Raw genomic sequence first — 14,592 nt, 5'->3', positions numbered from 1 at the left:
ATATTTGATGATAAATTTATGTTATACATCTAAAACTTAAAAGCTTCCAAGTAAACTTTTTGATTAATTAACAATTTTCAGTTCAATTATTTTTTGTGGTTGCATTGTTTCCCTGCTCTCATACATTTTCTCTCCATCATTGACATGAAATCTTGACATGGTCAATTAACATCTGTCATTCTTTCACCTTCTTTCTTGTACAACAACTTTCATTGTTTAATTTTTATCTTCTATTTTTCTTGTATCAGTGTTTATGTTAAATTTAACATATTTAAATGCAGGTTATTGTCATAATCATAAAATGGGCTTGTTCTCAAATCAGTCAATAATAATGATGATATTGAGTTAGCCATATACTAGTACATACATCAAAATGTCATCTATGAACCAGACAGATTTCATTAAGCAGGGAGACGATGTGAAGCGATACCAGGAAATATGTAGCATGGATGTACCACTTAATTCACCTGGTCTTGCACAAGTTGGCTTTCAAGATTTCCTGGGTTATTTGTTACCACGCGTTGAGTTACAGTTAGCATTAATGTTTAGCGTTGCTCAAGCTTTACATTCGTTGTTTAAACGTTTCAGCTTTCCTCGGAATTTTTCTGAAATCCTGGTATGTAGACAATCCAAAATCCCTAGAATGTTTGTATTTATTTGCTCATAAAAATGACATATGATGTCTACGTATTAATATAATATAATATGCATGAATGCAGGCAGGAATCATACTAGGGAAAACAATGTTGGGACACTTGGTGGGATTTGAGAAGCATCGATTGTTGTTCCCGGACGATGATGTTTTGCTTGACACATTGATGAAATTGGGATTCATATTGTATATGTTTCTTGTTGGAGTGAAGATGGATCCAAGCATGGTTTCAAAAGCTGGAAGAAAAGGCTGGTCCATTGGCCTTGTTGCCGCCCTTGGTCCTCTACTTTTAGGCAGCTACCTTGGGAATGACAGATTGTTGGAATATTATCAACCAATTTACAGAAGACCTGCTATTAGATCTGTCATCAGGATTATATCATTATCCCCTTTCCCTGTCATTGCCGCGCTTCTCATTGACCTTAAGATCATGAATTCGGAGCTTGGTCGCCTTGCATTAGCTGCTGGATTGATTGGTGATATGTTTTATGTAGGTCAAAATGCACTATCAACTACTTACAGAATTTACACTTCAGATTATGGAGCTCCAGTTATCAGCCTTACCTTGATTGAGAGCATTCTTGTAATCTTTGCTTCCGTCGCTAGTCGTGTGATGTTCTTAAAAATTATCCAATGGACACCTGAAGGAAAGCCTGTCAAGAACTACTACATCTCGTTGATTTGTTGTGGCGTCCTTGTGAGTGCTGTAACCTGTGACAATGTTGGTCTGCAGTTTAATTTTGCTCCATTCGTGATCGGGTTAGCTGTGCCTTCTGGACCGCCTTTAGGCTCCGGAATTGCTGAAAAGATGGACACATTCATATCAGGCTTGCTAGCGCCTTTCATTCTCACATATTCTGCAACAAAGATGGATTTAGCTGTCTTTTACGATTTCTCTTTCATGTCCTCAGTACTTTCTGTGATTTGCCTTATTAGCTTGGGGAAGTTAGCATGTGTTTTTGGAACGTCTGTGCTGAACAAGATGCCTATAAGAGATGCAGTTAATCTTTCCATTATCATGGCTACCCAGGGCATTGTTCAAGGTGCATTGTACGAAAATGTCTATAAACTTCAGGTACATTATATTGTGAAATATGAAGGTTGGTCAGACTTAACAGTATTTACTATTTCATTATCTACTTACCAAGTGTTACTAATTAAACTGGAATTACTCTGTTGCAGTCTGTTGATAATGAAACCTTTACAGTGTTGATTTTATCAATATTTGTAATGGCATTAGTGGCACACCTTTCCGTGGGATTTCTCTATGATTATTCGAGAGCATACTCGGGCTATCAGAAGAGAAACGTTCAACACACGCCATACAATGCTGAACTACGAGTACTTGCTTGTGCTGACAGGCAAGATGACGCCATTGCTGCTGTTAAACTTTTAGAAATTTCCAGTCCTTCCAAAGAAAGTCCATTAGCAATCTATGCCCTCCACCTGGTGGAGCTCGTGGGGAGAGCCACCCCGGTCTTAATCAACCATGGCTTAGGCCAAAAGAATGCAACCAACACATCGCGCTCACATCATCTCATTGATCTTTTTGAAAAGTTTGGACAAAATAACATTGGAGTTGCCAGCGTTCAAGTGTTCACTGCTATGTCATTACCTAAATTCATGCATCATGACATTTGTTCTCTTGCATTCGACAAGTTAGTCTCGCTGATCATAATTCCCTTCCATCGAAAATGGAGTCCACAAGGAAAAATCATATATGATAGTAATGTACAGAGGACAATAAACAGACAAGTACTTGAAATGTCTCCATGCTCGGTAGGCCTTCTTATTGATCGTCGCAAAATCAGACCCCAACAACCATCAATGGACAACGAAAAAGACTCCATATATCACATATGTGTGGTTTTCTTAGGGGGAGCAGATGACCGTGAAGCATTAGCCTACGCGAAGAGAATGATGTTAAATTCGCTAGGCACATGCCTAACAGTGGTTCGGATAGTTGCAGGAAATGCAGGACAAGAGAACCAATGGGACACAATTCTTGACACGGAAACATTAAGGGACATAAAGATGCAAGGAGCACATCAGAATAACATAGAATATAGAGAGGAGAAATCGAAAGATGGACCAGAGACTGCATTGTTAATAAATACAATACTGGAGAATAGTGATATTGATATGATAATGGTAGGGAGGACGCATAATGAGAATTCTCCTTTGTTGACGGGGTTAGCAGAGTGGTGTGACCTGCCAGAGTTGGGAGCTATAGGAGATATTCTGGCTGCCTCAGATGTTAACCGTCCAGTTTCAGTGTTGGTGATGCAACAACAAATTGTGGCCAACAAATGACTTGCAACACACTTGCTGTATAATTCTCATCAACTTTTGTAATTTTTAACCTTGATCACAGTTCTGTTCTGTTGATAAATTATACTGCCTTTAGTTGAGAACTCACGCGTTTTCACTTTGGATTTGGAGCAGTAAGTTAATCTTATATATATATATATATATAAAAACTTACATTAAGTCATCATCAGGGATACATACATGCAATAAAATGAGGGACATACCTTTACAGAAAACTTGACAGGAGTTTCCAAATTCACCTTTCAACAAATCTTCCAACTTGGTGCAAGTTAAAGCCTCGGCTAATAAAGGATCTGGAGGACATTTGAACCACCCATTTTGCGAGCCCAAACCGGCCAAATATAATTTCTGATATAGCAACACCTTGTAAATCGTTGAGATATATAACACATGGTCGGGTTTGCCACTCTGATAACAAACAATTTTTTTATAAAAGAACAGACCGAGACTCGGTTAGTTTGCCTCAAAATAACTTGACCATGAAAAATATTTTTCTAAAAATATATTTTTAAAGAAAAATATTTTTCTTGAAAGCTTTTTTCTACAAGATATTTTTCAGGAAAATATTATCTATGGAAAATAGATTCTAGTAAATATGTTTGTTTAGAATATTTTTTAGAAAATAATTTTCTGCAAAACTTTTACGAAACTTTTTTCAAATTTTTTTTACGAAAATTTTTGTAGGAAAAATTTCGGGGAAAATTGTTCTTCGAGATTTTCCCCAAAATAACTTAAAGGAAAAATTTTTGCGGAATTTTTCTTGGGAAAAAATATTTCGTGATAAAATTTCGGTCACGAAATTTTTTTCGGAAATTTTCTGGTGAAAAGTTTTCAGTCCCGAAATATTTTTCCCAGAAAAGTTTTCGGTCCCTAAAAAATTCTCTGAAAATTTGTTGGGAAAATTTTTTCGTTCCAAAAAATTCTCGAGAAAATTTTTCGGTCCTAAAAAACTTCTAAGAAATTTTCCGTTTGAAAGTTTCTCGAGAAAAATTTTTGGTCCCGAACATTTTCTCACGAATTTCCACGAGAAATTTTTTCCGTCCCAAAATATTTCTACAAAAAATTTTCTGTCCCTAAAAAATTCTTGAAAATTTTCTCAGCAAAAAAATTTCATTCCACAAAAATATTACGTCCCAAAAAGTCTCTCGGAAATTTTCCTGATAATTTTCTCGGGATAATTTTATCAAAAAAAATCTCGTAAGTTATCTCAAATTTTTTTTTGAGAAAAGTCTGTATTAAAATGAAAAGTTTTTTATTTGGCTATTAAAAAATAAAATTACGAAAAACAATGTTTATTCGAAAAATATTTTTCGATTTTAAAAAAGGGGAAGTCATTTTCCTGCAAAATCGTCACTTTTGTATTAAAAATTTTCCTCCCCGTGAAAATATTTTATTTTCCTAAACACAAATAGAGGAAAATGTAAAAAATATTTTACAAAAAATCAAATTAACGCGTAAAAAATATATCTTCATAGTAAATATTTTTCAGAGTCCAAACAAACACCGGAAAATCCAAAAAATATTTGCTTATTAAAGATTTTCCGGCAAATAAATGGAGCCTGAATCTGAGGATATTTTCCTTTTGAGAATAACTCATTATGAGAGTTAATCTTAATAATTGAATTGTACGTGTAGCGTAGTTGTAAGACACTTAAAATGAATAAATTATTTATGGGTTTATAATTAACTAGTCTCATGCATGGATTCTAAAATAATCCCTATACGAAATAGCTGACATTTAACAATAATGTGATAAGCTCTGCCTTTTGGTTCCTTGTCATTTTAGCATGCGTATTGATCCCTACTCATACATCATTTAGTGGTTGTGATTTGTTTATGCTCTGTGTGATCGTATAAGTTATGGCATATCAAAAATGTCATTCTACTCATGAGGCAGGGTGTCGTCATAATATTGATATACATATGTGTGTTATATTTTTAAAAATATTATGTTATTATTTATATAATTATAAAATTTAATATTTAGTCCATGTAAAAAGAATTTGGCCTCTAAAATATAATTTTAGTGTATTAAATTTCTCTTGTTGATTTATTAGACTAAGCTATTTGACAAATTTCAATCATTTATATATGAACTATTAATATTTCTGAATAATCTGAATGTTGAATGAATTATAACATTTAGTAAATTACATTTTTTGTAATTTATGAATGATAAACTTTTGACATCAATTATTAAAAGGTGGATGTTCATTAGTGAGTATTCATAGGTAAACAATGGGGCAAGTTCAAATTAAAATTAGATAAAATATGCATACTTATTTTTTTAAAAAAAATGATTTTGAACATATATTTATTTGAACTCAATTAAAGATGGGTTTGGTGAGTTGAAGGAACTTATAGCTTTACTATACAAACGTTAAATATTTATTTTGGTCATATAAAGTTTGATCCCCTCTACGAATATTTGATGATTTGGTCCCTTGCTTTATGTTTTATCATTAAGAGTTGTTAGGTCCATTAGGTAAATAGAGAAGGAGGTAAATATATGTTCTTTGTTTTAAATCTAAAGTGCGGCGGAAAATGAAACTTTAAAACTGTTAGGAATAGGTTGTAGTCTTGTAGATAAAATTGTTAAGTATTATTTTGAGGCCTTTAACGAATAAACACAGTATGTCTATCCGTTGAAGGAGTAACTTATATTAATAAGTATGTAGCACATTCTGTATACTATGATAGCCGAGGAATTTGGGAGTTTTAGTGATTTCTAAGTCATGTTGACTACTAGCAAGATATACAAAATAGGTGGGCTAAGTATAGATATGAAATGCCTTGTAATTTTGTATAAGTGAAAGAGTATCAAATGCTAAAAAAACATCTTCAATTGCTAAACTACAAGTTTCAACGGATGATTCAATATGCCTTCAACGGATAAGATAGTCAAGAGGTCTTCAATTGATATCATACCAAACTTCAACGGATGCTATCAAGAAAGTTTCAATGGATGACACTAGTATAATGTCAACGAATGACAACAATGAAACTTCAACGGGTGATAAACAAGATAACAGTTGATAATGACTTGACAGGGGCTGACAGAGCCACATAAGTTGATAGTGCACAAAAGAAATATGGCAGGCTTCTTACAGATTTGGAAGAAAATGAAGCATTTCCATTTTCATGCAAAAATATGATATTGAAAGATGATATATCTTACTTGGATTGCATTGGACAGAGAAATGAAGAAGCATGTGCATGGACTTAGCTGTTAGGAACATTATTCTTGTTTTATTGCACATGTAAACTTGGTTCAATATAAATCAAGTATAGCAAGTATTTAGATAAAAAGTAAGAGGTCAAGATTTTACTAAGCTGTATCTTTATAAAATACTCTCAAGTTCAAAATTGTAAGAAAGTACTTGTAAGCAGCTATGTGCAATTTGCATCACATAGATTTCTTCAAATATACATCTCTGGTGGAAAGACAAATCTACCAGAAAGTTTTTAAACATTGTGTTTATTTACTTTGTGTGAGTAGAATACTATAAAACCTTTATATGCATTCTCACTTATTCAAAAACAAAGTTGTATATTTATAAAGTGTTTTTCAGAAAACAAAAAGAAACCAGAATTTTACTCAACCCCCTTTCTTTAATTATGTTGTTGTATTATTGGGAAATAACAATTGGTATAAGAGCAAACTCTTAACATACAAAGATTTTAAAGATCAAAGCAATCAAACAACATGAACAAGAAGGATATTGGAGTGAAGATTTCAATTTTGGATAAAGACAACTATCATCACTAGAAAGTGAAGATGCTCATTCATCTACTCTCTCAAGATGAAAGCTATGTCAACTGCATTGAAAATGGACCTCATATCCCTCTCAAGGTTGCAACAGATGTTGTTGATGCTACTGGAGATGAGCAAACTGTTCCAAATCCTAAAGCAGAATGGACTAATGAAGATATTGAAGAAGTCCATAAAGACAAGAAGGCCATGAACATATTATTCAAAGGGTCTTGATCAAAACATGTTGGACAATGTCATAAATTGCAAAACTACCAAGGATGTTTGGAACGCAGTTCAAGTACTGTGTGAGGGAACTGAGCAAGTCAGAGAAAACAAAATACAACTTCTCATATAATAATATGAACACTTCCATTTTGAAGATGGTGAGTCACTGAATGATACTTTCAGTAGATTTCAAAAGTTGTTGAATAGACTAAAATTGTATGGAATAGTCTAGAAAACCAAGGATTCCACCTAAAATTTCCAAGCTCTTTACCAAAGGAATGGAATTTAATGACAACCTCTCTCAGGAGTATAAGGAATTTACTCTTGCGAGATTGTATGGAATTTTGAAGCCTATGAGCTTGAAATAGAACAAGATGAGCTAATAGAGAAAGGAAGGAAGAAAGGTGGGTCTAAGGCATTGGTAGCTGAGCATGAGAGAATGGTGGAAATGAAGGTTGAAGTTGTTAAAAATGCACCAAACAGTAATGTTTGTGAAGGAAGGTCTGAGATAGGCAAGGGAAAAGGGTTGATGAATGAAGATGAAGAATGTCCAAGTTAAGATGGCATGGATCAAGTTGATGAGCATCTAGCCTTTCTATCTAGAAGATTTGCAAAGCTTCAATTCAAGAAAATTTTTGGAGCTGTGAAGCCTAACAGAAACCTGGTTGACAAAACCAAATTTAAATGTTTCAAGTGTGGGCTAAGTGGTCATTTTGCAAATAAGTGCAGAAAACCAAATTATGAAAAGAAAAGGTTTGAGCCTGTAGGCTACAAAAAGAAATATTTTGAGTTTCTCAAACAGAAAGAGAAGGCATTCATAACTCAAGAAAATGATTGGGCAGCTGATGGAGATGATTGTTAGGGCGAAAACACGCGCTAAAATTACACGCAAGTATTCGCATTCGCATTCGCATTCGCAAGTAGTATAAGATATAAATCAGATTCATTTCCACAGAGACTTTTTTTAGTTAACTTAAGATTATGCACCTATGCAACAATGGTATGGCTATCGCTCAATGCTAAGACTATAACAAGTTGAGTTATTAATACTAAGATTAAACTAATATGCAATTAACTAAGAAATTAAAAGTGATTGAATTAGCTATATGAGACAAATATGGGATTCTAACTTCATTAAATACTTTATTCAAAGTCATTGTTCTTAACCTTAACATGCAATGGTGATGACAACTAACCAGATAACACGAAACTAGTAAACGCCAACTTTCGTTGTACGAATAATAAATATTTTATCTTTTTTATAAGGTTTACGTTGGCTCTAGACGTCCAAAAAAGAGATAGAAGCTGAATAGACACAAATTATATTGAGACCCTATATGTCTATAGAATTTGACAATATAAAGGTTTAATGCACAAGTTATCTATCGTAATTAAATATGACAAGTAAGATAGTTAAAATTACCTACGAATCATGCATAACAATTATACATGAACCTATGGTAGCATGGCAAGTTCTAAACCTCTATATTCACTATCACTTTAATAGAGATTAATACACTATCTTATATGTTAGCTACACACATAAGACCAATAAGCACAACCAATACTAGGATATCAATCAATCACCACACACCAAGATATTGGAACAAATTAACTATAGAAATCCATAAGTAAATCCGTTAGAACCCCATGACAACGATTAGTTCATAACCGAACTCATAGTCACCATGGGTTCCAATGAAAATATGATATAAAATAATATAAGAGTACTAGGGTTCAAAGACAAATCGAAAACAGGCATCCAAGTATCAACTATATCGAAGAATACAAAAGTCTTCTTCTCGTAGTCGTCTCGTGCTCTCTAGGTCTTCTTATTGCTCTCCCTTGGCTCCTTGTTATTAAAAACGCCTTATTTAGGGTATATATAGGCTTCAGCTTGATCACGACTTTAATTCTCTCAAAAATCAAGTAGAATCAGGATTCTGCCCAAACAAACCCGCGCGGCCGACCGGCCTTGCGCGTGGGCGTGCGCTGTTTCTGACCTTTTGGCGCGGCCGCCCCGCATTCCAGCGCGGGCGCGCCATGCTACCGTTCTTTCAGCACGGCCTCCCTGCTTCCCAGCGTGGGCGAGCCGTGCTTCTGATTTTTGTTCCAATTTCTTGTTTTTGATGTAAGTTGAATTCTATCTGTCAGAATTTGACGATCCAATAGTCCACGTGAAGCTCTCGAGATGCTCTTCAATATGAGAATGGTCGTGGCATCAGATTCTGACATCCTTGAAATATATTACCTTGAAAAGCTCACTAAATCATCTATCTAATGCACAAACACAAAAATACATCAAAAATACCAACAACTTGAGTCCTAAACACCAACTTAAGCATGTAATGAAGCATTCCAAGTAGATATAAAATTCACTTATCACACCCCCAAATTTGAATTGATGCTTGTCCTCAAGCATAAACAGACTCAAAAACTATAAAACAAACCTAATGCATGAATGCAACTACGTGAATGCAACGAATGATAATGCAACCGATCCTCTCAGAATAACCATAACCAACCAACAAATGAATGCCTCTAAGAATGCAATGACTTAAAATAGAGTTCAAATAAATCCCGCAAACCAACTCACAAACCAGAAATGTGTGTGTGTGTGTTTCTTAATAGATATACTCTCGATACTAGATCAATAACCATAACTTATCTATCATCAAAATAATCACAAGTTTATAAACAGAATAGACGTTAAGTGCATAATGACTCACAACACCTCCTTCCTACTAGAGTTATACAAGGATTCACGCTATTATTGAACACATAACAAAGATGCTTATTTGACCGTGCAATGAATGAGGTCCCAACAGACTTATTCAATAATACCCATGTAGCGAGCGTTAGGTTAGCGAATCCCAGACTATCAAAGCCCTTAGATCACTAGGAACAAACTCCCCTAGAATTTAATAACTTGAGTATTAAAGAGCCCATTCTTGATCAATTATGCATAACACATACTCTTTTTTTCCTTTTCTTTTTTTCTTCTTTTTTCTTTTTTTTCAACAAATTCGCTCCATCTCATTCAACCCTAGACTACTCATAAAAATATGAGTCGGCTACTAGCCATATAACGCCTAGCCTTATTCACAACTAGCAACGAAATCCAAGTTTTTCTCCAGTTTTAAAAATTCAATATTCTTTTGTCATTAAGAGAATACCAAAAATTCTAGATATAACCAAGTTATTAAATCTCAACAATTAAACAAATATGATCATGATCTAGCTCCAAAGCTTTGTGATTTTTTTCTGACATGCAAATCAATTCATTAGAACTTAAACAACCCTCTATTCGTCATCACCACACTCAAATCAACATCAACTTATCATATAGCAATAGCTCAACCTAAGGGATCATGTTATATGCATGCACATGAAACTATATGAACTCACATACAAACACAAATAAAAATGTCCTATATGAACAATCATGCAAAAATATGAATGAAATATAAATAATCATGCAACATGAATCTATATGAATCTATAAGGGCACACACAAACTAATCCTAACATTATCACCCCCAAACTTAAAATTTTCAATGTCCTCATTGAAGGCAATAATAAGGATTTCAGGCATACCTAGTTAGCGGGAGGATCACCTTCCTCAGGTGGAGGATCAGGTGGCCAATCAACCTCGACACCAGTGTATCAAAAAATAGTACCAAGTGCGCGTGTCAAATCTTTAGTAAAACGTATGTGGATGTCATGCACGACCTCAATACGCTGAATCAACCATCCATACTGTGCATCACCAAGACCAAACCTATCAACTGTCTGTGGTGCATGAGAGGGACCATCTGTAAGCACGGGAGGAACCGGTCGGTCACCCTTTATATTATCATACATATATTCCAACCCCATGTCAGGGGGTGCACCTAAGAATGCATAACTCAAGTGACCTGGCAGCGGTTTGAGCCCAAGTGTGGGAGCTTCTTCAATAGACGGCTCGAGACGCTCCTGAGAAATTTTCAACTCTGCTATCCCAAGAGAATCGAATAGCATATCCAACTTCCTCTTCCATGGAGGTGCATTCAAAACTTGCAGTTGCTCTGCTCCTTCTTCATCTTCAATAAATGATTCCCCTATTAAGGATCTCTCTAAGGTATCTGACTTTGGCAATTGCTCAAGCTCCAAATTCACGACAGAGTCGACCCGCTCTACTTTAAAGCACTCCTCTTTAGCTGTGGGTAACTTTATTTCCTTGAACATATTAAAAGTGACCTTCTGATCTTGAACCTTCATCGTAAGCTCTCCTTTTTGCACATCAATCATAGTTCGGCCAGTAGCCAAGAATGGTCTTCCCAAGATAATGGGAATCTTCTTATCCTCCTCAAAGTCTAGAATGACAAAATCAGCAGGGAAGATGAGCTTATCCATCTTAACCAAGATATCCTTCACTACTCCTCGCGGATAAGTGATGAAACGATCAGCCAACTACAAAGACATGTTCACAGGTTTTGGATCAGGTAGTCCAAGTTTCTTGAAAATTGACAAGGGCATCAAATTGATGCTAGCTCCCAAATCACACAAACACTTGTCAAATGACAGATTTCCAATAGTGCAAGGTATCGTGAAGCTTCCTGGATATTTAAGCTTAGGAGGTAGTTTCTGTTACAGCATAGTACTTAACTCTTCTGTTAGAGCAACGGTTTCCAAGTCATCGAGCTTCACTTTCTGAGAGAGAATAACTTTCATAAACTTCGCATAGCTAGGAATATGTTCAAGAGCTTCAGTGAAAGGTATGTTGATGTGAAGTTTCTTGAACACCTCTAGAAACTTAGCAAATTGCTTATCCAACTTCTGCTTCTGCAGCCTCTTAAGAAAAGGAGGTGGAGGATAGACTTGTTTCTCCCTAGTATTACCCTTAGGAGGAGTGTGTTCCACAATTTTCTTCCTTGATTCCACCTCGTCATCCTTCTGCACCACTTTTTCAGCTACAATCTCATTTTCTGGAATTGGCAAGGGTGCAGATGCACCTGCATTCTGTACAGAGTTTTCACGCTCTTCGTCTTGTTGAATTTGGGGGCTTGTGACCTTTTCGGGTCTCAAGGTGATGGCGTTCACCTGTTCGTTAACTTCCCTCTTGCCTGGATTGGCTTCTGTATCACTAGAAAGCGTTCCTAGTAGTCGATTCAATAAGGCGTTAACAATTTTCCCTATTTGGTTCTCCAGAGTCTTGATAGAAACAACCTGGCTTTGGCATATAAGAGCCTGGTTTTTGCACATAAGCCTCAACTTCTCCAGTTCAGATTTTTCATTCGAAGATTGACCTGCACCATGAGTTCGTTGTTGAAGTTGGAGTTGTTGTCTTGGTGCAAATTGATGCTGAAAACCAGGATGATTGAATTGATTATTTCTAAACTGCTGGAACAGCTGTTGCATTGCATTCTGATTGTTGATCCAGCTGAAGTTAGGATGATTCCAGCTGAAGTGTCTCAAACTGGTTGCTGCGATCTCTGAAATTTGCTAACAAACTAAGCTGATTCACTAGATATAGCGCATTGTTCCGTCACATGCAAACCTGCACACAACTCACAAACTCTAGTTATCTGATTAATTAACATCATAGTTATCCATAGATGTATCCACTTCAAGAACTCTTGCTACCTTGCCCTGTGGCAATCTCTGAGTTGGATACTGATATTCATTAGTAGCCATCAGTTCAATTAGATCATTAGCTTCCTCGTAGCTCTTTGCCCATAATGCTCCACCTGATGCTGCATCGAGTATGGGTCTTGACTGTGCTCTCAAATTGTTATAGAAGCACTTTATGATAATCCAATCAGGCATTCCATGATGAGGACACTTTCTAAGCATCTCCTTGTAGCGCTCCCAAGCTTCACATAGAGATTCTCCCGATTACTGTGCAAATTGAGTAAGAGCATTTCTTATTGCAACTATTTTCGCCATAGGGAAAAATTTAGTAAGAAATTTCTGAGTGAGATCCTCCCAAGTAGTGATAGTACCTGCTGGTAGACAGTGTAACCAACACTTAGCTTTTTCTCTCAGAGAAAAAGGGAAAAGTCTCAGCTTCACAACATCTTCAGAAACATTGTTGAACTTGAAGGTGTCACAGATCTCGATGAAATCCCTAATATGCATATTAGGATCTTCCGTTGGAGAACGCCCAAACTGGATTGAATTCGGTACCATCTGAATTATGCCAGGCTTGATCTCAGAGGTATTAGTTGCAATAGATGGCCTGACAATGCTAGATTGAATGTCATTGATCTTTGGTTGAGAATAATTCATCAACACTTTCATTTCTGTTGGTTCTCCCATTGTAATAAAAATTAGAGTACTTGAAACACACACAAGTAAACCGTGAAAGTAAAAGAATCTGAGTCAGTGAACTCTTACGACCACTAATGTCAAGCACATAAACTAAAAATTAACACCGAGTCCTCGGCAGCGGCGCCAAAAACTTGTTAGGGCAAAAATATGCGCTAAAATTACATGCAAGTATACGCGTTCGCAAGTAGTATAAGATATAAATCGGGTTCATTCCCATAGAGACTCTATTTAGTTAACTTAAGATTATGCACCTATTCAACAATGTATGGATATCGCTCAGTGCTAAGACAATAACAAGTTGAGTTGTTTATACTAAGATTAAACTAATATGCAATTAACTAAGAGATTAAAAGTGATTAAATTAACTATATGAGACAAATATGGGATTCTAACTTCATTAAATACTTCATTCAAAGTCATTGTTCTTAACCTTAGCATGCAATGGTGATGACAACTAACCAGATAACACGAAACTCGTAAACACCAACTTTCATTGTACGAATACCCTACTACCAGACATCCATAAAAGAGATAGAAGCTGAATAGACACCAATTATGTTGAGACCCTATATGTCTATATAATTTGACTACATAAAGGTTTAATGCACAAGTTATCTATCGTGATTACATAGGGCAAGTAAGATGGTTAAAATTGCCTACGAATCATGCATAACAATTATACATGAACCTATACTAGCATGGCAAGTTCTAAACCTCTATATTTACTATCGCTTCAATAGAGATTAAAACGCTATCTTATATGTAAGCTACACACATAAGACGAATAAGCACAACCAATACTAGGATATCAATCAATCACCACACACTAAGATATTGAAACAAATTAACTATGGAAATCCATAAGTAAATCCGTCAGAACCCCATGACAACGATTAGTTCATAACCGAACTCATAGTCACCTTGGGTTCCAATGAACACATGATATAAAATAATATAAGAGTACTAGAGTTCAAAGACAAATCAAAAATAGGCATCCAAGTATCAACTATATCGAAGAATACAAAAATCATCTTCTCCGTAGCCGTCTCGTGCTCTCTAGGTCTTCTTATTGCTCTCCCTTGGCTCCTTGTTATTAAAAACGTCTTATTTAGGGTATATATAGGCAGGTTGATCAGGGCTTTAATTCTCTCAAAAATCAAGTAGACATCCATAAAAGAGATAGAAGCTGAATAGACACCAATTATGTTGAGACCCTATATGTCTTTATAATTTGACAACATAAAGGTTTAATGCGCAAGTTATCTATCGTGATTACATAGGGCAAGTAAGATGGTTAAAATTACCTACGAATCATGCA

At 35.5% G+C, this 14,592-nt stretch overlaps 1 protein-coding gene and 1 non-coding gene across 2 annotated transcripts; both read left to right on the top strand.

Annotated features, from left to right (window-relative positions):
• The first annotated feature begins 286 nt into the window (after positions 1-286).
• LOC141678626 (cation/H(+) antiporter 4-like) lies at positions 287-3,338 on the top strand. The gene is made up of 3 exons (XM_074484972.1): positions 287-616; positions 720-1,727; positions 1,835-3,338. The coding sequence occupies exons 1-3, from the start codon at positions 374-376 to the stop codon at positions 2,963-2,965; spliced, it is 2,382 nt and encodes a 793-aa protein (XP_074341073.1). The 5' UTR covers positions 287-373; the 3' UTR covers positions 2,966-3,338.
• A 9,430-nt stretch (positions 3,339-12,768) lies between these two features.
• LOC141682251 (small nucleolar RNA R71) lies at positions 12,769-12,875 on the top strand. The gene has a single exon (XR_012559652.1). It is a non-coding gene; the product is annotated as a small nucleolar RNA R71 (small nucleolar RNA).
• The last annotated feature ends 1,717 nt before the right edge of the window (positions 12,876-14,592 follow it).

This window comes from Apium graveolens, chromosome 8, assembly GCF_009905375.1.
Source record: "Apium graveolens cultivar Ventura chromosome 8, ASM990537v1, whole genome shotgun sequence".
Lineage (NCBI taxonomy): Eukaryota > Viridiplantae > Streptophyta > Magnoliopsida > Apiales > Apiaceae > Apium > Apium graveolens.
Note: the sequence above shows the minus strand (reverse complement) of the source record. Positions and strands in the feature narration are given on the sequence as shown.